This window comes from Carassius gibelio, chromosome A7 (genome assembly GCF_023724105.1).
Source record: "Carassius gibelio isolate Cgi1373 ecotype wild population from Czech Republic chromosome A7, carGib1.2-hapl.c, whole genome shotgun sequence".
Lineage (NCBI taxonomy): Eukaryota > Metazoa > Chordata > Actinopteri > Cypriniformes > Cyprinidae > Carassius > Carassius gibelio.
This window is the reverse complement of record NC_068377.1, coordinates 21,578,641-21,601,949: the sequence shown is the minus strand read 5'-3', so window position 1 is coordinate 21,601,949 and position 23,309 is coordinate 21,578,641. Positions and strand designations below refer to the sequence as shown.

The 23,309-nt window shown below is 37.8% G+C and overlaps 1 protein-coding gene across 1 annotated transcript; it reads left to right on the top strand.

Moving 5' to 3' along the window:
- Positions 1–16,211: 16,211 nt before the first annotated feature.
- LOC128016824 (mitochondrial carrier homolog 2-like) lies at positions 16,212–22,370 on the top strand. The gene is made up of 13 exons (XM_052601649.1): positions 16,212–16,376; positions 17,453–17,537; positions 17,622–17,728; positions 18,573–18,596; positions 18,747–18,803; positions 19,275–19,332; positions 19,433–19,484; positions 19,559–19,618; positions 19,874–19,967; positions 20,196–20,243; positions 20,744–20,811; positions 21,099–21,174; positions 21,653–22,370. Exons 1-13 carry the CDS (start codon positions 16,290–16,292, stop codon positions 21,737–21,739), a joined length of 903 nt encoding a protein of 300 aa, XP_052457609.1. The 5' UTR covers positions 16,212–16,289; the 3' UTR covers positions 21,740–22,370.
- Positions 22,371–23,309: the final 939 nt, after the last annotated feature.

Here is a 23,309-nt window from a genome sequence, read left to right as displayed (position 1 = left end):
ACTCCTGAAACCTGACTGATTAGAATCCAGTTTGTATTTCTGTGAGATAAACAATGATATCTGGTTAAAAACAACTTTTTCAAGGGTCTGTAGCTAACTGTAAGTGAAGTGTTTAATGTAGGGTTTTTTTTGAGCAGTGGGATTGTCAGGGTTGGCAAGGGAGGAACTCAAGTGCAGACAGGGATCACAACACACAGGATTTATTTAATACAAAAAGGGGAAAACAAAACCCACGAGGGGGAAAACAACAGCTAGGGCAGAAACTAAACAACTTAACAGGACAGGATTGACATGACAAACAAACTCTTAACACTCACGGTAATACAAGGACTTCAGAGGTACAGCACAATCACAAATGTGGAACAATCTCAGTGGAACAATCACATATGAGGTACAATCACAATGAACCGACGCAAGACAGAGCACACTAGGAGATCTAAATAGGGGAACAATTAAGACACGACAGGTGACACAGATAGGACAATCACGACAAGACTAGGATAACAAGGGGGGCGGGGCAAGGGAACGAGACAACACAAGCACATGGCCCAAAGGCAAGGCCATGTGCTTGTACACAAAACACGGGTCTGTCATGATCCTGCCTCAAAACTAGGAAAAATCAAGGACACGAGGGCAGAATCATGACAGAACCCCTCCCTTAAGGAGCGGCTTCCAGACGCTCCTCAAGGGAACATCAAACATGGGACATGACAGACTGGGACACAGACACAAACCAACAAGACATGACAAATAATAACAACGGCAAACATGAATACACAATGGCAGGGTTAGGGTGACATAAAAAAAAAAAAAAAAAAAAAAAGTGAAGGGGAGGAGGCGGGACCACAAAGTTCATGGGGGACAGACCAGGGTGGGTGGGTGGAGCAGGAGTCTTAGGAGGACGGGACCAAGGCTGACGACGAGGGGTCCGGGCAGGTCTGGGTGGTGAGGGGTCTCGGGACAACTGACAGAGGACATGACAGGAGCAGACACAGGACGCGGGGCAACACTTACGGGACGCGGGGAGACAACAGCTGAACGCAGGGAGACAACATCTACTGGGCACGGGGAGACAACATCTACTGGGCACGGGGAGACAACAGGACATGGGGAGACAACGGCTGGACACTCGGGATTTCTGGGGACAAGACAGGACTGGCAGGGACTTCTAGGATCTGGACAAGACGAGACAAATAATCAGACAAGGCTTTAGCAGCTATGATAACCGGCATCTCCTTACGAGATGAGACAGACTGTAGTAGAGTTTCTGCTGCAGAGTCGGCCGCGGCTCTCTCCTCCGCCTTCACGACTGCAGACTTGAAAACAGTTCTCTTATTTGCCGGTTTGGGTTCAAGGGTCACCGCTGCTGGCTCGGGCACGCTCACCGCTGCTGGCACGCTCACCGCTGCAGGAGGAGACCGAGTCGCAGGACCGGGAGACCCCTTCTTCCTCCTCTTCCTCCTAGGCCGCGGTGCAGAGGTCACAGCTGGGACAGAGACAGGTTGGGGAAGTTCGGTCTCAGGCAGGGCGGACTCTGACGCCAACGATTCCGAGGCTGACTCCCACGAAAACCGTCTCCCTCGCTTGTTGGGGAGACTGAAGGTAGTGGGAGGTGCCTCAGGATTCTGGGAGGGACTTGCCTGATCCCCCAGGGTTGCCATGGCCAGGACACGACCCTCTGGAATTGTTGGCAGCTGGGTAGGTGGAGGGGACCTCTGTGGCTCCTCCTGGGAGAGGCTCTCCCACAGCCGGGCATAATTTTGGAGGATCCACTCCCCCTCGGGCGAGTATGGGAGGGTGACCCCCTTCCTGTCGGTGGGGGATGACATCCAGCACTGCCTCCGGAACACCGCCTGTCGCTGCAGCTCGGAGGCCCTCCTGCCTGCTGAGTTCCTTGATGGTCGGTTCATTCTGTCAGGGTTGGCAAGGGAGGAACTCAAGTGCAGACAGGGATCACAACACACAGGGTTTATTTAATACAAAAAGGGGAAAACAAAACCCACGAGGGGCAAAACAACAGCTAGGGCGGAAACTAAACAACTTAACAGGACAGGATTGACATGACAAACAAACTCTTAACACTAACTACAACCAAACACTCACGGTAATACAAGGACTTCAGAGGTACAGCACAATCACAAATGTGGAACAATCTCAGTGGAACAATCACATATGAGGTACAATCACAATGAACCAACACAAGACAGAGCACACTAGGAGATCTAAATAGGGGGAACAATTAAGACACGACAGGTGACACAGATAGGACAATCACGACAAGACTAGGATAACAAGGGGGGCGGGGCAAGGGAACGAGACAACACAAGCACATGGCCCAAAGGCAAGGCCATGTGCTTGTACACAAACACGGGCCTGTCATGATCCTGCCTCAAGACTAGGAAAAATCAAGGACACGAGGGCAGAATCATGACAGGGATTACATGAGCCTGCTTGAATGCAGTGGGGAAGGGGCCTGTGAGGAGAGATGTGTTGATGATGTGTGTGAGTGCTGGTAAAAGTGTAGGGGAGATTGCTTGGAGGAGGTGTGAAGGGATTGGGTCTAGAGGGCATGTTGTAGGGTGGCTGGAGAGGAGAAGTTTTGATACTTCTGGCTCAGTGAGGGGACACAAGGAGAAGATGGGAGTTTTAGTGGTGGGTGTGATTTGTTTGAAGTCCTTTGTGTGCTGGGCTGAGAATTGACTGTCCTGGTTTTGTCTGTGGAGAATGTGGCAAAATCAATGGCTGTTGTAGAAGTGATGGGAGGTGGTGGAGGGGGAAAGAGGAGAGAAATGAATGCTTTGAAGAGATTACGTGTGTCTGGGGCACTGTTGATCTTGTTGTAGAAGTATGAAGATTTGGCAGTATGGACTTCAGCAGAGAAAGACGAAAGCAAAGATTGATATATACTCAGGTCTGACAGATCTTTTGATTTGCACCATTTTCTCTCTGCTGCCCTGAGTTTGGTCCAATGCTCATGAAGAATATCGGATAATCGGGGTTAGAAGGGGCAGGCTGTGCTGGCCTGGAGGAGAGAGGACAAATATCATCTAGACAAGAAGTTAAAGTAGAGCATAAAGTGTCAGTTGTTGCATTCACTTCCAGAGATGAGAAATGGGTAAGTGAGGGAAGAAAGGAGGATACTACGGAAAAAAAAGATGGGAGGGGGAAAGAGAGTGTAGGTTTCATCTAAAAGTAAGTGGTATAGGGGTTGGTGGCATACAGGTAGCAAAATGTAGTTTAAATGTAATGGAGAAATGGTCAGAAATATGTAGTGTTTAACCACAATGTTGTCTGCAGTACAATAATGTGTAAATTAAGACAAGTTGGTTGCCTAATTCATGCGTGTGTGTAGGGGTAATTCGTTTGAGATTGAATGACACAAGGAGTGAATGGAAGTATGTAGCATAAGACTTGTCCAGATGAATGTAGAAGTCGCCAAAGATTAAAAGTTGACAATGCTCTCAAAAGTTGTTCGAAAATATATTTTTCTCTACAAACACGTTGGTTGTATTGACAGATGTTAGAAGGAGAGGTAGACGGGAAGGGGGAGTTTTCAGGAGTGATGATATTACTGCGCCGAGGTCGAAGCTGCAAAATGCTCTTCCACCATACATTAAAGTCATCATTTATCCGCTTAGCAAATCATCACTGTTTATTTTGTGTCACCATACTTACTCGTGTAACTACTCATGTAACCGTTTTAAATAGGGAAAAAATTTAAGTGTTTTGTAGCTTCTAAATTCATCCCTGTTTGGATCCTAATGATTTAATTATGCTAAGCTAAATGCTAGCATAGTGGTGCCGTGCACTACAGAGATTGAGTGCATGCACTTCATAGGCTGTATGGTTACACGCACTATAAAAGGTACTGTGTTATGAATATATTGTATAGTGTAATGTTTAGTTATATTTTATATTTTTATGGTTATGTGGCGAGTTTTATATTTTTATGGTTATGTACACACCAGCTGTAATGTTAGTGATGCGCAGAGTCTATTTTATTGCACATTAATCTGACAATAAAAATGGCACACCAAGTTATTCTGATACACACTCATTCGTCTCTTTTCTTGCATTTGTGGTCTGAGTTAAGCTTAATATAATTAGTCACATTCACACAACTTTGCAAATAACACAAATTCACACAACATTTTTTCTAATAAAAACAATGAACTTGAATAAAACGAACTTAGAAATTTTAGGAAATCTAGCAAATTAAATCTGTCTTTTTTATGTAAAACTTGAATCTCTAAATATTTCTCTGAAACATTTGCTACACCATATTTCACCATTTAACAGATCCTCATTTCAAAAAAGAGGACCTTGCACAACCTCTCGGTGTAGAAGAAACTATATATGGCTCTGTTAGGGGTTAGCAACCTTACAAACTGGTAAACAAACCATGAGTCAGAGGAAGAGTAATGTTATGTTATGTTTTAGCTAATTTTCACTCATCTACATGCCAGACTACCTGAAAAGTTGTAACCCTCACTTGATAATTAAAAACAGACCCAACTCTAAAATTATGCTAATCAAAAACACCTAAACTGAATTTGTAAAGTATTTTGGCTTCTTTAAATCACCTATATGTGAAACGTCAACCCAGTTTTCGAAGTCTGATAACACACAAGCTCCTGTCTGTGCATTCTGAAAAAAATTTGTACACAGTAAAAAATATGAATGCATTTGTTTATCAAGGTAACCTAGATAAACAGACAAAGATTTAAAAATGTTATTTTAAATGAAATAAAAGGAGAAGGAAGGACTTAAAACATACTGCAGAAGAGTCTGTTAATACGCAGAATATCATTTGAACTCATTTTCTCAGCTTGCCCAGTATACACGTTACTGAAAGGAATAGGGATGATGGTTGGCTGTTTGTTCCTGGAGAAGGCAAACCTGGAATCACATAAACACACACACACACACACACTCGGGTAATCAAACACATTCCAGAGGCAAACCTCTAGATGTCACAACACTTTTTTCACATTTTTCTTTGGGGGGTGGTTATCCAGAGAAGATAGGCTGTTAGTCTTGATTTTGTCAAAGTTGTGCTCCTGCCCTATTACAGTGAATAAAAATATATAAAAATAGTATTCAGTCATGTTAAAAATCATAAATGGTATAATCTCCTGTTTCTGCTTAAAAATACAAACTTTAGTGACTTTTTGCAGCATTTAACAGCAAATGCTTCTCCACCCTCATTGAGAAGATTTGCAACTACCATATACACTGTAAAAAAAAATTTTTTTTTGTAAAAATACAGTACAATATACTGCAATAATTAGAAGGAATTTTCCACATTTGGTTTTTACAGATGTTTTTCTGTATTTTTGAATTGCACTTTGCATTGTGGGAACAAGAAGCTCAGTTATTATTTGCGTGAAAACCAGGGGGGCAGGGTTTCATATTTTATTGAAGCAGCCCTGGGCGCCGCCATTGGCTAGCAGACCCCCACCTGCTGTTAGCATTCCATTGACTCCCATTCATTTTGGCGTCACTTTGACAGCGAATAACTTTACATCTGAGGCGCTAAGACTCCATTTGTCCATTCATTATTTCTACAGAAAAACGAAAATGTATAAAAGGCTCCATTACATTACGCTATGGCCTTGTAGAAGCAGTTTTTGTAAAAATAGGCTAATAAACAGAATCAGAATTAGAATTAGCTTTATTGCCAGGTATGTTTACACATACGAGGAATTTGTCTTCGTGATAGAAGCTCTGCAGTTCAACAGAATGACAGCGACAGAACATAAAACACATAATGAAAGAATAAAAAAATACAAAAAATACAAATAAGTAGGTAAGGAATGACAATATGCAAATTGACAATTGTGGGCAGGTATAATACAAAAAGTAGTTATGTATGTACAGGTATATTATGTGCAAAATTTAAGTGTACACTAAGTATGTGTTACACATAATAATCCACAGATCTTATCAACTGTTCATTAGATGGATTGCCTAAGGGAAGAAACTGGTCCTGTGTCTGGTCGTTCTGGTGCTCAGTGCTCTGTAGCGTCGACCAGATGGCAATAGTTCAAAGAGGGAGTGTACTGGATGTAAGGGGTCCAGAGAGATTTTCCCAGCCCTTTTGCTCACTCTGAATAAGTACAGTTCTTGAATAGAAGGGAGGGTTGTACCGATGATTCCCTCAGCAGTCCGGAGTACCCTCTCTAGTCTTCTGAGGTCCGATTTTGAAGCTGAGCTGAACCAGACAGTTACTCAAGTGCAGAGGATGGATTCAATGATGGTGGAGTAGAACTGTTTCAGCAGCTCCTGTGGATCTAACGATTGCGTCATAACCTGCGACTCTCTGTCGCACAGTAGAGAAATTAACGTATGGACAGGAGGAGAAGCTCACAGACAATCTTTTACTGTCTATGAGGCAATCGGGGGGACGTGGAGGCATAAAGTCAAGGGAGATAATTCATCAGAATACCAAAATTTGCTACTGTTCATGCTCACCTTCTCTGCAATATTCAGTGGGTGATTCAGATTTCTCTTGGCACAGCTATTAGAAGACTTACAATTGTCAGACAGGTTGCTCACGTGACATCTACGTCATCAAGCTCAGTTTGAGTCTGCACAGTACGCTCGACCCCCAGGAAGTGCGTGCTTCTAATTGACTGCCCTTGTCTCCGTTGAATCCAATGGGGTCGCTGTGTCCATTTCTTTTACTGTCTGGTGAAAACAGTAATTTCTTGTCATTTACAGTCTTCCTGTGATAAAATCCTGAACGAGGGTCAAAGGTTCAGATGAAGGGAACCAAATGGCTATGCTTCCAAGACTCATATATGAACAACTTCGAGAATCCATGGACAGCTTTTTTCAAATCTCAACATGGAACTTGGACTGAACAAATAAAAAAACTAAGTAGTTTCCTCAAACTGGCAGATAGCAAGAGATACCAAAAGCACACAAACACTTGGAGCCCTGCTCTTAATTCAGATTGTATAGTTCTCCTGGTTACAGATCGAAATGTCTGCACGAGTGCATGAATCTCTGTTCCATATTTTCAAATGCTGTACAAGAAAGTAATTTTGCAGAACCATGTCAATTTTAGATGCAGATAATTTAGCATGAATTAGAGGTTAATAATCTAAATGGTGACTCAAAATACTATATGAAAATTTTCAAGATTTTTGTCAATTTTTAGAATACTAATGAAGATCATTTTATTTAAATCTGACATATATACCTTATTGGACCTTGCAATGGTAGTTGTATAGGCACTCAATGGAGGGACAGAAAGCTCAGAGATTTCATCAAAAATACTCTTCATTTGTGTTCCAAAGAGTATGAGGGAGAGTAACTGATAACAGAATTCAAATTTTTGGGTGAACTGTCCTGTGTTCTCCAATAGGAAAATGGTGCCAACACTGAAACATTTCACTTGATTACTTGATTATCTATAGCAATTGTTATTACTGACAACCTTGTCTTTGTATTATTGTTTCCCCATGTATTTGAAAATGTTTTGAATCTTGACTGTTTCACAGTTAGGTTTATCTTTGTGACCACTATTTGGTGCAATGCCAATATTGTACAAGTTTCTGTTCCTGTTTTCTTTTTTCTGCCTGTTGCTGTTTAAAATACTGCTTTACTGTCTTCACCTGTTTAAGGGAAACAAAAGCCACTGAATGCACTTTTAAGAATATTTACACAAGGTAAAAATAAAACATGTTAAATTTTATATATTGTGCTGGATTTATTTTCTACTAAAGATAGGCCCGTGCTATAATTTTGTAGAAATTTCTGCATAACAGATTGTCTGTTTATGGTACTGAAGATAATGTAAACCTACAGAACTTTCTTTTTTAAAGTTGAAGGAAATGTCCATAAATATAACAAAAAAAATGTTTTGGTAATTTTCTGCCAGTACGTTATCCGGATTTTTTACAGTGTAAAGCACAACCTACTTAAGAAATGTACACTAGGAAATATGTTTTTAGAAAGGATTGGGACATTATTGTCGCAGTCACTGAGGTTCTTGTTTGTGGTAAAGCCCAGTGCATGAAGCAACTCACACTTAAGACTTTTTCATTAGTTTTACACTATATACAGTATATATACAGTACTACACAGTATTTTACTAATACAGTAATTTTACTGTAATTTATATTACAATATTTATTTTACAAAACCTTTGAATATTGTACATGAATGTCATTTAATTTATTCCAAATAAGTGACTAGAGTCCATGTAGAACAGTATATTTTTTATTCACTGTCACTATCAAATACTGTACATCCATTACTTACATATTTTTTGTGCTTTATTCTGCGACATTTCCAAAAAATAAATAAATAAATGAATAAAAAATAGAGAACTGAAATCTTAACAATAAAACAAGATCATGACAATATGGCAACAAAAATAAATAAGGCAACAAATAGCATCCCATTTGGTCTTGGCAGGCCTCTATAAACCACTGACGGCTGATCTGAAAAACAAAAATGGGGAAATGTGTGAAAAATGGTCATGAGTTTATCTCATCTAAATGTATTCATGGACAGATGAGGTAACAGCTTGTGCAACAACAGTTATTTCCAGTATAGTACTGTTTAGACAGTAGAACTTTCTTGCACATCCTTGTCAGAGAACTCCATTAATTGCCTGAATGTACAGTACATTCATGTTAAAGGTACACTGAGTAACTTTATGGCCCTGCAAACTTAAAACTTTTTTTTTCTTTTGGCAGTGTCTTAAAGTATCTTTTTTGTTGTGACAACTTTTGGTCCAAGTAGTATCAGTGTGTATCAGCTACTGTAACAATGTTTGTATTCTGTGTAAATATTAGAGCAAAAAAGGCTTTTGAGTCAATCTAGAATTACTCTTGGAGAATACAAGACTACCAAAATTAACTAAAGCAACATAATTGGCTGGCAACAAATTCTCAGAAATACATCCAAATACTTCCAAATTAGTCAATCCAATTAAATCATATGGAAACTAGAGTAAAACAGCTTCATATTTAATGAAGCATATGCAAAATGCTTGAACCAGAAGCAACGAGACCCGTTTAACAGAATACGGAAGTTGGTCGTGCAGAACCCCTACTTCATCAAGATCAGAACTGAATTAAGAACTTGTGAATCAAATGAAATCCTGAAATCTGTATCAACCCCAGCCCAACATCTGAGTGATTATTAAAAAATATATATAATAAGTTTTACAAAGCCAAAAGTGCAGTGATTTTAGGTGGCCTTAAAAATTGTTTTGGGTGTAGTTAGCTCCTGCTGACACACAAGCAAAAGGAGGAAAAGAGGAAACATCACTGAATATGTGACAGATATAGCACAATAGTTTTACCCTTTTAAGTACCCTTTTTTATGATTTTTTTCAGGCCAGGTACCCCTTGACCAGACAACAACATTTTGCTTTGAAATACAGTGAAATGATAGGGAGGCCAGAGGCTGGAGAAACAGTGAAGGAGCCAGCAGTTACTATATCCGATTCCCCCGAGCAGGTTTATTTCTTATAAACATTTCTGTATGTATAGCTTTACACAACTATTTAAATCTCGGAAGTATTAGGTATACCAGTTAAAGGTGAATCAGTGTTTTTCAGTTAAATAAAAGTTCACTCTGATCATTAAAAAAAAAAAAAAACTACTTTTCAGTGTGTTTTCACGAACAGTTCAGTTCTCATTTATGTCTTTATGTCTAGTATGCCCAATTGTGTCAATTTTTCAGTGATCCTTTCAGTGGGATACATGGGCCCCTTCTCTTAGGATTTTTGATATTCTTGGTGGCAGGGAAGCTACAGCTGTTATCAGACTATTTTCAAGGCAAAGTCTGTTTCTTTGTTTCATTTTTATCTGGGTCACTGCTGAAAATGAGGTTTCACAGAGGTAGAGTCAAATGGGAGTAGGTGTTTCAAAGCCCTTTTCCCCTTGGTCAGTGTGCTCTCTCCTCACACACACATCAAGGGTAGTCTGCAACCCACGGTCTGTCCACAAATCCAATAGTTCCTCCCTCAGGTGAACAGGTAGCGTGCCACTGTTGCTTCAGGAAAGTGTAAATGGGTTTCTAACCCAATCCAGCTGCTCAGACTTCTCTCTTACATGAGGGAAGTATGCTTTGAAACTAGAAATCATGTTACTAAGTGTCCATAAAGGTTTTTACTGTGTCTCTCTCCATATCCTCACTTACAACGAAGCTGTTAAAATGAGGAAAACTAAAGCTAAAATCTCTTCCACAACTCCGCTTTCATGAGAAAACCACCAACTCGGTCATGAAGTTTCAAAATCGTAGTGTCCCTGCCTTGCAGACTGAGATTCAACTGTTCAGTTTAGTCAAAATATCTGCTAGATACGCTCGTTTGTCAATCCAATTGTTGTCCTTAAACAAAGTGGCGAAAGGGGACGCATTGTCTGACAAAAAGCAACACACCTCGTTTCGCAGCTCGAACAGTCTATTCAGAAAGCCAGCGGACTTCGGCGTGTAAAAGTAGCTCGGTGTGTTCAGATCCCATGCCGTCACGTAATATTCGAAACGGACGTGCATTCAAAGGTCGGGACTTTATGACGGTTATTATTGCCCTGATATTGTCGTTCAAAACGGAATTAAGCTCTGGGCTCATCTTCTTTGGTGCCAGGTCTTCTCTGTGTATATCACAGTGTGTCCACAGGATGTCAGGATTCTTCTGTCTCGTGTGCGCGAGAGGCCTTTGATAAGCCGTCATTGATGCTGCTGCGTCCGTGCACACACTGGTACAGGATTCACAGATGAATTCATGTTCTGAGAAAAACGAACTAACAATGTTGAAAAAATCCTGAAAATACCCCTTTTTCATGTTCTCTTGGCATGATGTAAATTCATGAAAGTTTCTTCTAAAAAACTCCAGTGAGTTCTCGACCTGATGTGGTTTAGTCCGAAGATGCCGTTGAAGATGAGGTGGCTTCATTGCGCTGTTAGCTAACAGCTCATTGCATAAAATGCATAGTGCTGAGGGAGGGTTATGTGAAGTAGATGTAAATACCATCCCTATGTATTCATCACAAAACTGGCGGTATTCTTGAGGCTCTGGTTTTTTTTTTTTTTAGCATGTTCTTCTTCTGTCAGAGGAGCATGTTCTCTTTTTAGAAGCCACCTGTCCATTTTATGGCAAACCGTGTCTTATGAAAACATTATTTTGAGTAGGCCTACAGACACCGCTCCTGATGCCTGGGGTCTATACATTTTATTCCATTTTTAAGTCCAAAAAAAATAATAATATAGCAGGTAATAAATAAAGTCTATGAACAATCCATTTACCTAAATTTGTTACTTCAGACTTATGTGCCCTCTAGAAGCTTGACCTCTAACTAGCTTGCTCTATTTTTTTTTTATTCTATCTGTTTTCTTTTTATTTATTATATTATTTATAATCACATGCTACGTGTACTATGTTAACCTAACTGAGACTTGTTATAGCACTTATATATCATTGCTCTTTTTGTTGTTTTTGATTGCTTCCACTGTCCTCATCTGTAAGTCGCTATCAGTGTTGGGCAAGTTACTTTTAAAAAGTAATTAGTTACAGTTACTAGTTACTTCTTCCAAAAAGTAACTAAATTAGTAACTCAGTTACAAATTTTTAAAGTAACTAGTTACTTAAGAAAGTAACTATTGCGTTACTTTCAAGTAAAATTAAATTTTAAATGCTCAAACGTGACCCCACCTCTACCCCTCTTTAAAGGAACTTAAAATACATGTGCATGTTCAATTATTTATGATAAATCTGAATATTATAATGAAATGGACACTTAATACAATACATTATTAACAGAAACATGAAACATTGTACACACATCTAAAAAAAAAAGTTGCTGTGGGACAAAGTGAGACTAGCCTCCAATCAAATGGCATGTATGTAGATATTATGTTTATATAGTGGATCAATGCAAATAACACGATAGATTTTTGGGAACTTTTGATATTTCCTTTTATTGTTTCTTTAATTTCTTGAAGGAAAAAGTAATGTATATACTTCCATTTAGAGAAGGCTACTTTTGGATTATTTGGGCTCGTCGCCATACCTGTCTCTGGTTGACTGACTGGCTTGTGTTGTTCGTTGTGTGTCCTGTCCTGTCCGATGATGGGTCGTTCGCGAATGAGCGTTAGTGATGATGGATCGACTCGTTCGCGAATGAGCTTTTGATGAGTCGTTCGCGATTCGCGAATGAGCCGACTCTAAGAGCCGGCTTTTTTAGTTGAACTTCGGGAGCTGGCTCGCATATCTGAAGAGCCAACTCTATTTTTTCAAATTTAGCCTATAGAAATTAAACAATTATGTAATAAAAATTGAAATATTATAGTCAAAGTCATTTAAAGAGCCGTTTGTGAGCCAAAGAGCCGGCTCTTTTCAGTGAGCTGAGTCAAAAGAGCCGAATTCCCATCACTACTATGCGTGCTTTCGAAAACCCGCCCAACTCTACCTCTGATTGGCTTACAATGAAATTGTACTCTACCTGAGCCAATCGTCAGCATTTATGCGCTTGTCTCGTGCTCTGCCCACTAACCAAGGAAGAACAGTAAAAAAAAGTATTTGCCTCTCGCTCAGAGATCTAGTTGGTCTGATGAAAAAAAAAAACAGCTTCATCATCAGTTATAGTAACGCGCCGCATTTTTTGGCAGTAACGGTAACGGCGTTATTAAGATGAGAAGAGTAATCAATTAGATTACTCGTTACTGGAAAAAGTAATGCCGTTAGTAACGCCGTTATTTATAACGCCGTTATTCCCATCACTGGTCGCTATGGATAAAAAGCTCTCTCTCTCTCTCTATATATATATACTGACTAAGCTTTTGAATGATAGAGTGTATAATGTTGCAAAAGCTTTTTATTTCACATAAATGCTGATCTGTGGATCCTTCTATTCATCAAAGAACGCTGAAAAAAAATTACCCATCTGTTTTAAATATTGATAATTAGCAAATCAGCATATTAAGAATGATTTCTGATTAATGCGATACTGAAGACTGGAGGATTGATGCTGAAAATTCACCTTTGATCACAGGAATACATTACATTTAAAATATATTCAAATAGAAAACAGTTAATTTATTTATTATAAATATTTCACAATATTACTGCTTTTGCTGTAACATTTAATGTATCTGCATTACTGTAAGGGTTTAGGGTTGGGGTAGGAGTAAACTTTAATAAAACTTAATCTATAGGTAGAAAAAAAAAACATTTATTAGTGGTTTCCTTTCCTGTAGCTGCATCCCTTCTAGTTACAACCGCGAATATAACACATAATTACTGTATTTGCATCACTGTAAGGTTTAGTGTTGTGGTAGGTTGTAGACGTTAATAAAACATACGGATCCGGTTCTCAATATATAACTAATACATTTTCATTTTTGATGCATCTTTGTGTAGTCCTAATTTCATATAAAAATGCAATAACATATTTTCATGATGTATTCCTAAATGTCAGTAACCCTATCTGAGAACCACTCATATGTCTGTGTGAACCTTTATCTTTTGTGAGTCTGCTTGATCCTATCTATCTATCTATCTATCTATATATATAAACACTTTATGTTATGAACATGATAAAGCTGACTGTATTGATCATTTACACAATCAGTGAGAATATATACAAAAACATGGAAAAAATTCAGAGAGCACTGACTTTGATGATACCTTGCTTCTATTAACAAACAATTAATAAGGAATGCAATTTCATTCTTGAATTGGGGTAAACATTTCTATTAAACTCACCAAAATCAACACCGATGAGACATTTTTAGTGAACAAGATATTCCTTTCAGTACAAGAAGTTATGTTAAAATAAAATATAAATCTCTCACACAAAAATATTTTATATTATTTTAAATGACAAAGGCATTTCTAATAAGTTGTACATCATTAAATGCAAAAAGTCCAGCTGTGCTTAATGGGTAAATGCTTTTACCGCGTAAGCATACATGTTCCCATTAAACTCACATCATGTTTTATTAAAAATTCTTATTTTAATCAATCTTTTTAAAGAAAATTTGAAAAATGTTTCATTTAAAGAAACAGAATCAATCACAAAAAAAAAAAACCTGAACTCTAAAATCAAGCAACGAGGGATTAAGTTTGATCAGTTATATTCACAGTCAAGTGTCATTTAAGCGACTAGTCACGTTCAGCTAGTAAGTAACACATATTCAAAAATAAAATAAAACAAACCAATAAACCATTTAATTCATGGGCATGAACACAGAAACTAGCCTCATTATGAAGCCTCTTATTAAATGGATGTCAACATATACAGACTGGAGAAGTTGATGCTAGCTGTCTAAGATCAGAGCCAGTCTGTAGATTTGAGTCAACTGAATTAAATCTGTTCACATTTTAAAAGTCGTGTAGTCTATTCCAGCCTTACGTCGTCTTTTTCTTTTGGACAAATGCGACAGGTTTTTTGTTGATTCCTTCTTTCATCTTACAGCACAAACTATAGTTATAGGTTTAGGTTTTGTCATCTTAAAGCTGTGAAAATAAGTTATTAACCATTATATAAACTTTTTACTTAAAGGTGATGTAGGGAACTTTTGTAAAAAAATATATATATATATTTTTTACATATTTATTAAACCTGTCATTATGTCCTTACAGTAGAATATGAGACAGATAATCTGTGAAAAAAATCAAGCTCCTCTGGCTCCTCCCAGTGGTCCTATTGCCATTTGCAGAAACTCCATCGCTCCCGGTAAAAAAATAACCAATCAGAGCTGCGGACGTAACTTTGTTTGTGTTCAAAATGTAGAAAAAATTATATAATAAGCGAGTACACCATGAATCCATTTCAAATCCATCCAAACCGTGTTTTTGGCTTGTCCTGAATCACTAGGGTGCACCTATAATAAGTGTTTATATTCGGACTATTTTAGATTGCTTCGGGGATACCGCGGCGGAGTAACGCAGTACCTTTGTGATTCTTCATAGACATAAACAGAGAGAAGTAGTTCCGGCTACGACGTTCTTCCGCAAGACGCAAGCAGTTCTGTTTATTAACCGCTAGAGCGTCAAAAGTTCCCTACCGCAGCTTTAAAGTGACAGCCATCAGTTAATATTTAAAGTCTGTCTATGAAGTATTTATTTAGATGTTCAATGTGGAAGAGCTTAAAGGGAGCACACTGAGCTTAATTGGAGCAGCAACTATTTTTAATAAATTTCATGTCATATTTATTAAAATGACAAGATTTTTGCTAAATAAATAATCTAGGTCATGTATTAAGTTCATATATATTTCAAATGGGTCATATGATGCTATTTTAAATATCTTTATTTTGTGTAACGGAATATGTCGACATGCTTCATTCAGATGCAGTCTCTTTTATCGGATATTAAAAATGACGTTTTAAACAAAATTATTAACAGAAACATAAAGTACCTAATAAATGAAAATATACAATTTAAATATAAAATTATTAAATATAGACTGCCATGACTAGCAACAGATCCGCTTGGGCTGATTTGGGTCATATTTTAGTATCACATTTCTAAAAACATTGCCTCTTAAAACCTCAGGGTAGCGGAAGTAGAAAATCCAGCAAAACAGCAGAGACCCACACAGCACATTTACTATTGATAATATGACGTAAGAGTGCGCCACCTGCCGGTGAATGTAGAAAACGCTCCCAATCAGATGACCTACGTACAAGAGTCACCTCATCACGTGATGAGACAATGTTGCCATGTCCTCTTGGTTTAAGCACATTGTTCTTGTTTTTTTTTTTTTTTTTTTTTTTTTTTTTTTTAGTAGCTTATAAATATAGAGAATCATGTGTGGCAATTTTAGACATTCTTTATTAATGTATAATTATATTATTCTTTTATTATTATTTATTATTAGTATTTATTAGGGCTTACTTGGCCAGCCCTAATAAAAAAAAACTATTATTGGTCGGCTTTATTGAATAAAGTATAGCCGACCAATAATCACATTTGTCGGTATCCCCACCTGCTGTTCGAGCTACTTTCTGTTTCAAATTTCTCTACTGTCTGTGATTAAAGTTGTAGGCTATTTAGTAAGCCAATTCTAGTCTGTTTGCGAAACAATTTAATCTGTTTATAAAATGGTCTGAAATGATATAATCAGACCAGCGGAATCACGCAAACATCGGCAGCACAAAAATGAGATCACCTTTTGTACGTGAGGAATCTCGCTCAATTTAGGCTTATTTTATAAGGCGAATTTTATTAGGGAGATTTTAGCGAGATCTGGCAACACTGTTTTGAGCGTACTACCAACGGACCTTCTCTGTCAAGGAGGGGGACGTTTCGGATCGCTTTAGTAATGGCGGAAACATGTGGCCAAATCCTCCTCGGGTCTGGATTAACAATCCTTTCCCACCCTCTTATGTACATCAAGGTTTTAGTTCAGGTAAAATTAGCATTTACACATTACTCGCAACAATGCCAGCCGCTGCAGGTGGACGCCTGCTCACCCGCTACTGTCGAGTAGCTTCGGTAGCTTGTGGATATACGTTAGCTAGGTCGTTTGTTAACAGTGACATGGTTAATACATATTACAATGTGTCCTTCTGAGCATTGCTGTGTGCAGTAACGGTACATTGGTTTACAGGGATAAAGATGTCGATATTCATAGTTAGCTGTGCTAGCAGGGTTGTTGGCCGCTGTCTTAACTGATGTGAGTTATAATGCTCTGAAAGGTCAGACTGGTAACGTTAGGTCCGTCAGGAATACTTTTTCTAGATTTTGTTTAAATATACCAACACGTTGTGCTTTGTTAATGCGTTATATGTACTCCGAAAACAGAGCGATTGGCATATATAATTTAATGTTGTGGTTATGTATGTCTGTCTTTCCGGTGTTCTGACGATTTGTGCTGACTTATCCTGTCAGATTTGCTACCTCCCATTAAAACAGATGGTAGCATAATTAGATGGAGAAAAGTGCTACCTTTCAGATTCTGCTTCCCTTATGATATTAATAAGGTGTGAGGCTTTATTAACATGTATACTTACCCTTACAGTGGGATAAATACAGTGTTGGTAGCATAATCTGATAGGGAGCATTATTTGTCAGAACATATGCTATAGATAAAGGTTATTGCAGGTTATGGGATACATACACAAACACGCGTGTGTATGTGTGTGTATGTGTGAGGCAGTGTGCTCTGCATTTACAGTTTTATAACAAATGGTGTATTAGGCAAGTACAGATGTCACCCCATTTGATTTGTGTAGAAGTGAAAGTAAATTGATTCAGCTTTACTACTGTAAGCTAAATGAGGTTTATACTCAAGATTTAACATTACATAGTTTACCTCTGATGTATTACCACACATTTTCACCCTAGAGTTATAAAATAAAGGACTACAAGAGGGTCCCCCCCCCCCCCAGGCACAATAAAATGTATTGTGTATCAATTTGTCACATTGACATTTGTATTTATTGGTGCACTAACTTATTGACTTATTTTCATCTGTAAAAATAGGTTGGACATGAACCTCTTCCTCCTACTCTAGGCAGAAATATGTTTGGTCGACAAGTGTACCAGCTTCCAGGTCTCTTTGCATACGGTAAGATCATGAAGTGATGATCTGAATCTGGTTGCTTCGTTTTTTTGTGCATGCTGCTCTCATGTTGACATTTGTTTCATTTAGCCAAACACATCATCAAGATCGATGGCAAATCAGGCCTGTTTAAGGGCCTCGCCCCAAGGCTTTGTGCTGGGACCATTGGCACCATTGTTCACAGTAAAGTCTTGCAGGTATAGTAAGCACACCTGGTCCTTTAGAGGTTTCCTTTTTTGAGACTTTTTATAAGAAATGTGTATGTTTCTGAGTGAGAAACTAAGGATAACACACTTCCAGACGAACATACCATGACATGCACCAGTCGTTCGTTAAGTAATTCGCAGCATTGGTCTGCTCACTACCTCATTCAGCACAGAACTGACGTTATTCTACTACCTCATCAGTCAGTTTAAATGGAAAAAAACTGCTCTTGAGCCCTTTGTTACTTTAATCAGACTTGAATAAGCTTTTTGTTTGCTCTACAGTCTTTTTATCTGCACTGTTTGTTGACTTCACTGGTTTGCATTCTATCTGCCATGTTACTTGCGGTGCTTTATTTAACCTTTTTTTTTTAATCATGACCTTATTTGTATAGTTGTTTTATATTTGATCTAGATTTTTAGGCTCTACTGTTGTGTGTTATCTTTATGCGCCATGGGTCTGAGAGTAACGCAGTTTCAATTCTCTGTATGTATGTACTGTACATGTGGAAGAATTGACAATAAATTGACTACCAGACTTCAATAACAAAATGAGTTCTGAAGTCTGGTAGTGTGTTATACTTGGTTGTTTGGTCTATAATGTCCAGCTTTTCCTCTATAACCATTTGCAAAATCAGTAAAGTGCATGATTCCATGTAAAGATTTCCAGCCTTTAGATAGGTTTCTTTAGCCGCGAGACTTGTGTTAGGGTGTTGCTGGCTGTATGTTGTACTGTTCAGACTTCAGACTGTTGCAATGCAACTTTTGTGTTTATTTAGGTGGGCAAAGTTATTTATACTTTGTTTTAAATGTATCTAACTTTTGCTATATCCCACAGAAATGCCAGGATGAAAAAATTGAGGTAGGAACATGTTTTTTGTAGCTATTATTTTAGTGCTTTAATCCATTTATTTTTCCATTATTTTTATTTTAGCTGGCATTGCTGCAGTTAGTTGCACATTTGTGTGTGATATAATATGAGTGCACGTATCTCATCTCTTCACCTTTTCAGATATTGGGAAGCAGTCAGAAAGCAGAGGAGGGTTCTCTGGAACATGTAGTAAATGAGGTAAGAGATTTAAAGCAGAATTTTGAACTAGTAGCTTTCATTCCACCTTGTATAGTGAAAGTGAAAGTGACGTGACATTCAGCCAAGTATGGTGATTGGTGACCCATACTCAGAATCTGTGCTCTGCATTTAACCCATCCGAAGTGCACACACAGAGAGCACTGAACACACACACACACTGTGAACACACACCCGGAGCAGTGGGCAGCCATTTATGCTGCAGCGCCCGGGGGAGCAGTTGGGGGTTCAGTGCCTTGCTCAAGGGCACCTAAGTCGTGGTATTGAAGGTGGAGAGAGAACTGTACATTTACTGCATTAATATTGTTCCCTGAATTTGACGTATCTTCAGCCCAGTTTGTATTGCAGTCTATATATACTTTCATGTTTGCACCATGCATCTCATGTTTGTTTTCTGAGATGTGAAAATGTTTTGTGTGTTTTTTTGATGCCCCCACCCCATTGTCTTCTCAGACCACTAAAGAGATGATTGCACGCTCATGTGCTACAATTGTCACACACCCTTTTCATGGTAAATACAGTTAATACAATAAATAACAGATTTTGTGATTTGAATCTCACGTTCCTCTCAGTCTGTGAATGCCACCTGTTGTCTTTTTTTCCAATCGCAGTGATCACTCTCAGATGCATGGTCCAGTTTATTGGTAGAGAAGCCAAATACAGGTCAGTTGGTTTCTTTACAGGGACAGTTCTCTTTTCTGTCTCACACATGTAATCATTTACTTTGTTCTTTCCAGTGGTGTCTTTGACTCCATACTTACCATCTACAGAGAAGATGGAATCCTGGGTTTTTTCGCGTAAGTGCAAAATTACACTTACTTTTTTTTTTTTTTTTTTTTTAAGTTGTACTGCTTTTAATGTATGGCTCCATTTTAAAAATGCATGAATGTGAAAAAAATTGTCAAGCTTATTAATCTACTTGTCATTTTAATTTATAAATAAATCTAAAAAAAGCACAACATTGAGTAGGCTTGACATGAAAGATGTTCATGAGTGCTTTCAGGTCGTTTTCCGTTTTTAACTTAAGCATTTATGTGTTTGCCAACCCACAGTGGCCTCATTCCTCGTCTTCTGGGTGACGTTCTTTCCCTGTGGATCTGCAACATGCTTGCTCACTTCATAAACACTTACGCTATAGACGACTCGGTATGTAAACAAACACACACAAACTTGTGTACAAACAGCAAAACGTCTTGACCCTAGATTTGTACAAAATTTAATTTTATGTATGCAAGATACTTGTAATCTTTCAGTATTTACCGATTCATCGTTGCATACTGTACATTGCATACTTGGGTACAACAATTGTACACAAGTATCAATCATAATTGCATGTTACTTGGGGAGTTGATAACTCTGTTGTGCCCATTTCAGACGAGTCATACAGGAGAGATCAAAAACTGCTCTCAAGCTGTTACCGGGGTAAGTTTTTATTTTCTATTTATTTTTTTTTTTATTTTTATTTTTTTATACAGAAACATTAAATGAAGAATAATGTCTCAAGCACCACCATTAGCCCATAATTTCTGTTTAAAATAACGAATATGCATTTATACATTTTCATTAAAACATGGTTGCCATATTTCAGTTCCAATTATTAATCTTCTATAATAAAAAAGCTTTATTGACTGATGTTTCTAGCTCTTATGCTTTCAAATGATATTAAAAATATGTATATACTTAATCTTAAAAAGCCGTGTTGTTTTCTGAGGAGAAGCTGATGAGATTGGGACTTCTCAGATGGTTCCTCCTACACCTCTAAATTGTATTTAAAAATAATACTAATATTTTTAGGAATAAAAAAAGAAAAGTGTCAAATTTAACAATATAGAATTATATTGTTTTGTTTGACTAGGTTGTGCTATTGCTTTCATTCTAACATATTTTACCTTTGTACTTCTCTCTTTTTGACTTTTACCTAGTTTTTTGCAAGTATGCTGACGTATCCATTTGTATTGGTGTCCAACCTGATGGCTGTTAATAACTGTGGGTAAGGGATGTTGTGAATCTCTATTGGAAGCATTTGTGAATGGCATTAAAGGAGATTTTACTGTACATGAATAGTGAGTCAGTAGTCAGAGAACTTCATGAGAAGCTTTTAATCTTGTTTAACCCCTTTCAAATGATCAAGTTCTGTGACTATAGTTAATTTATTCACTTATTATCCTTTGCCAAAAATGACATCACCTGTATGTCCTTACAATATTGAAGACTAATGGAGGGATTGTTGTAAACAGATGATACATTATAAGTAATGTTTCTCCTGATCTGACCCAGGCTGGCTGGAGGTCTGCCACCTTATGCTGCCGTTTATCCCAACTGGCTCCACTGCTGGGGTCACCTGAGCCGAGAGGTGAGCAGTTTGTCTTGATATGAGTTACTGTGAATGGAGATTTGTGTTTTGTTAACTTTTCTTGAATGTGTCGGTTCTTCCACTGATGACCTTGTGACGCTCATTAGAATCTGAATAGGCTAATTGAATTAAAGGCATAATAGAATTAAAGCAGCGCACCATTGTAATAATGACTTTACCTACGTGACTGCTTAAAACAACCTGAAGTCATTTATTCTAGTCAACTGGATCCATTTTCTCTCTCTTTTTTATTGCTTAAGATAAAGATGTTTCTCTTTTCATCCAAAAGAGTTGATCTGTTAAACTGGATGAGTGACAGAACATCTTGAGCAACCTGTTAATGTTTTTCTTCTGTGACTTATTAAATGAGACACTTCATTATTAAGAATGACTGCTTTAGGAATGTTACCATTTTTAAGAAACTATAATTTTTTTAATTCAGAAAATATAATTGTTTTTCTCTTGTTGTGTGTCTCAGGGCAACATGAGCAGAGGCAACAGTCTGTTCTTCAGGAAGTTGCCTGCGGGGAAGATGTATGCCATTGAGCAGAAGAGATTTTTTTGAATGGGAAGCTACCAGTATAGTCTAAAATTATAATAATATAATTGAGCTGGCCCACAAAGTTGGACTCCTAATTCTTCGTATGCACTTGTTTAAGATGACAAACTTTTTTTTTTGATAATCATTCGCATCAGCCTCCAGGATTATTGCAGTTAATTGTATCAGTACATTGTTTTCACTACATTACGATGCGATTTGAAATCGTGAAACATTAAGAGCTTTATTTTAATACCCAGGGATTTGTATACATCACCAAGTAAAACAGACCACAGTATAATTTCAGTGGAGCAGTCGAGGGCGCTCTTGACCATCTGTGCCTGAGTCCAGTACAGGCCTGTACACCAGTTTTGTTTTTTTGTGCTTGACCATATTGCTTGTCAGTAAAACAGTAATTCTACACCTGCTGTTGTTTCTACTGGTTCATGCACTGACTGACTGACAAACAAGAAATTCTGTTCCCGTTAATTGTACACTGCGTTTTGTTTGTGTGTCCATGTGAGAGAAAGAAGTGTGTTTGTTGTGGAGGGCAATACCAGCCACATCCATCTGAGCTCTAGTCCAGTCAAAATCACTTGAGATTTTTATTTCTAATGTCATTCTGTTTGACCCAAATAAATGTGGGAATGCGTTTTTTCTTTGGTCTTTGTGTCTTTTATTCATCCATCATCTGCACAACACAGACAGGTGTTCAACATACAGAAACATTTTAGAAACTAGCTGTAACATTGTTCATCTTCAGTTCTATTGTCATTGTCCAGTTAAATACTGTTTAACCAAAACTGCAAATACCGTCTATATTATTTACATAATGCATAGTGCAAGAAAGTATGGAAGAAGAAGAAAAAATTATTAAAAAGAGATTTATTAACTGCTATGAGGTTTTTTGAGATTTCAACCTTGGGATCTGACGGTTATCATTTAATTATATCAAATGTTTCAAAAAGACACAATTATGTATTCAATTCAATTTATTGTATCATTTGTATTAAATTGATTAGTACATTTACATTTTACATTTGCATTTATTAATTTAGCAGATGATTTTATCCAAATTATTAAATTATTAGTATCAACCAAAGCTAAGCTAGAGTAGTAAAGCTGAATGTTTACTTATATTTAATGCAGTTAATATTAACACCCAAAGCAATTAAATGTAATATGATACAATATACTTTTTATGTATGCAATACACTCAGGGTGTTTTAGTTTTTTTGGTCAATGTGGCCGATAAAGTGCTCAGTTCGTCATGTGATCTCAATATATGGTGTAAAATATTGATATGCTTGGAGTCTTCATTTTTTGTGAGTAGACAATAGGGTACAGAAAGTACAGAAAATCAGTTTTGATCGTCTCCTGCAGCATGTAACTAGGGTTTTTTTTTTTTTAAATGACCATAAAGTAGTGTTGGGGTTTCAGTGCCAGCTCAGGCACCCCATGACACACCCTGACCCCTTACTCCACCCCCTTACATTTTAAAAGCAGTAATGGGTAGACTGGATCAGTTCACTGAATTTCAGTGTGCAGAATGAGCAAATCTTTCCTGAAGTCATTTGAGCAGAGTTTGTGCACACTG

Excerpts from the sequence above, each read along its gene's own strand:
- LOC128016824 (XM_052601649.1), top strand. The coding sequence starts at position 16,290 with ATGGCGGAAACATGTGGCCAAATCCTCCTCGGGTCTGGATTAACAATC. Across the intron at positions 17,729-18,572 it reads TTCACAGTAAAGTCTTGCAG|AAATGCCAGGATGAAAAAAT; the intron begins GTATAGTAAGCA and ends TATATCCCACAG. Across the intron at positions 19,619-19,873 it reads GGAATCCTGGGTTTTTTCGC|TGGCCTCATTCCTCGTCTTC; the intron begins GTAAGTGCAAAA and ends GCCAACCCACAG.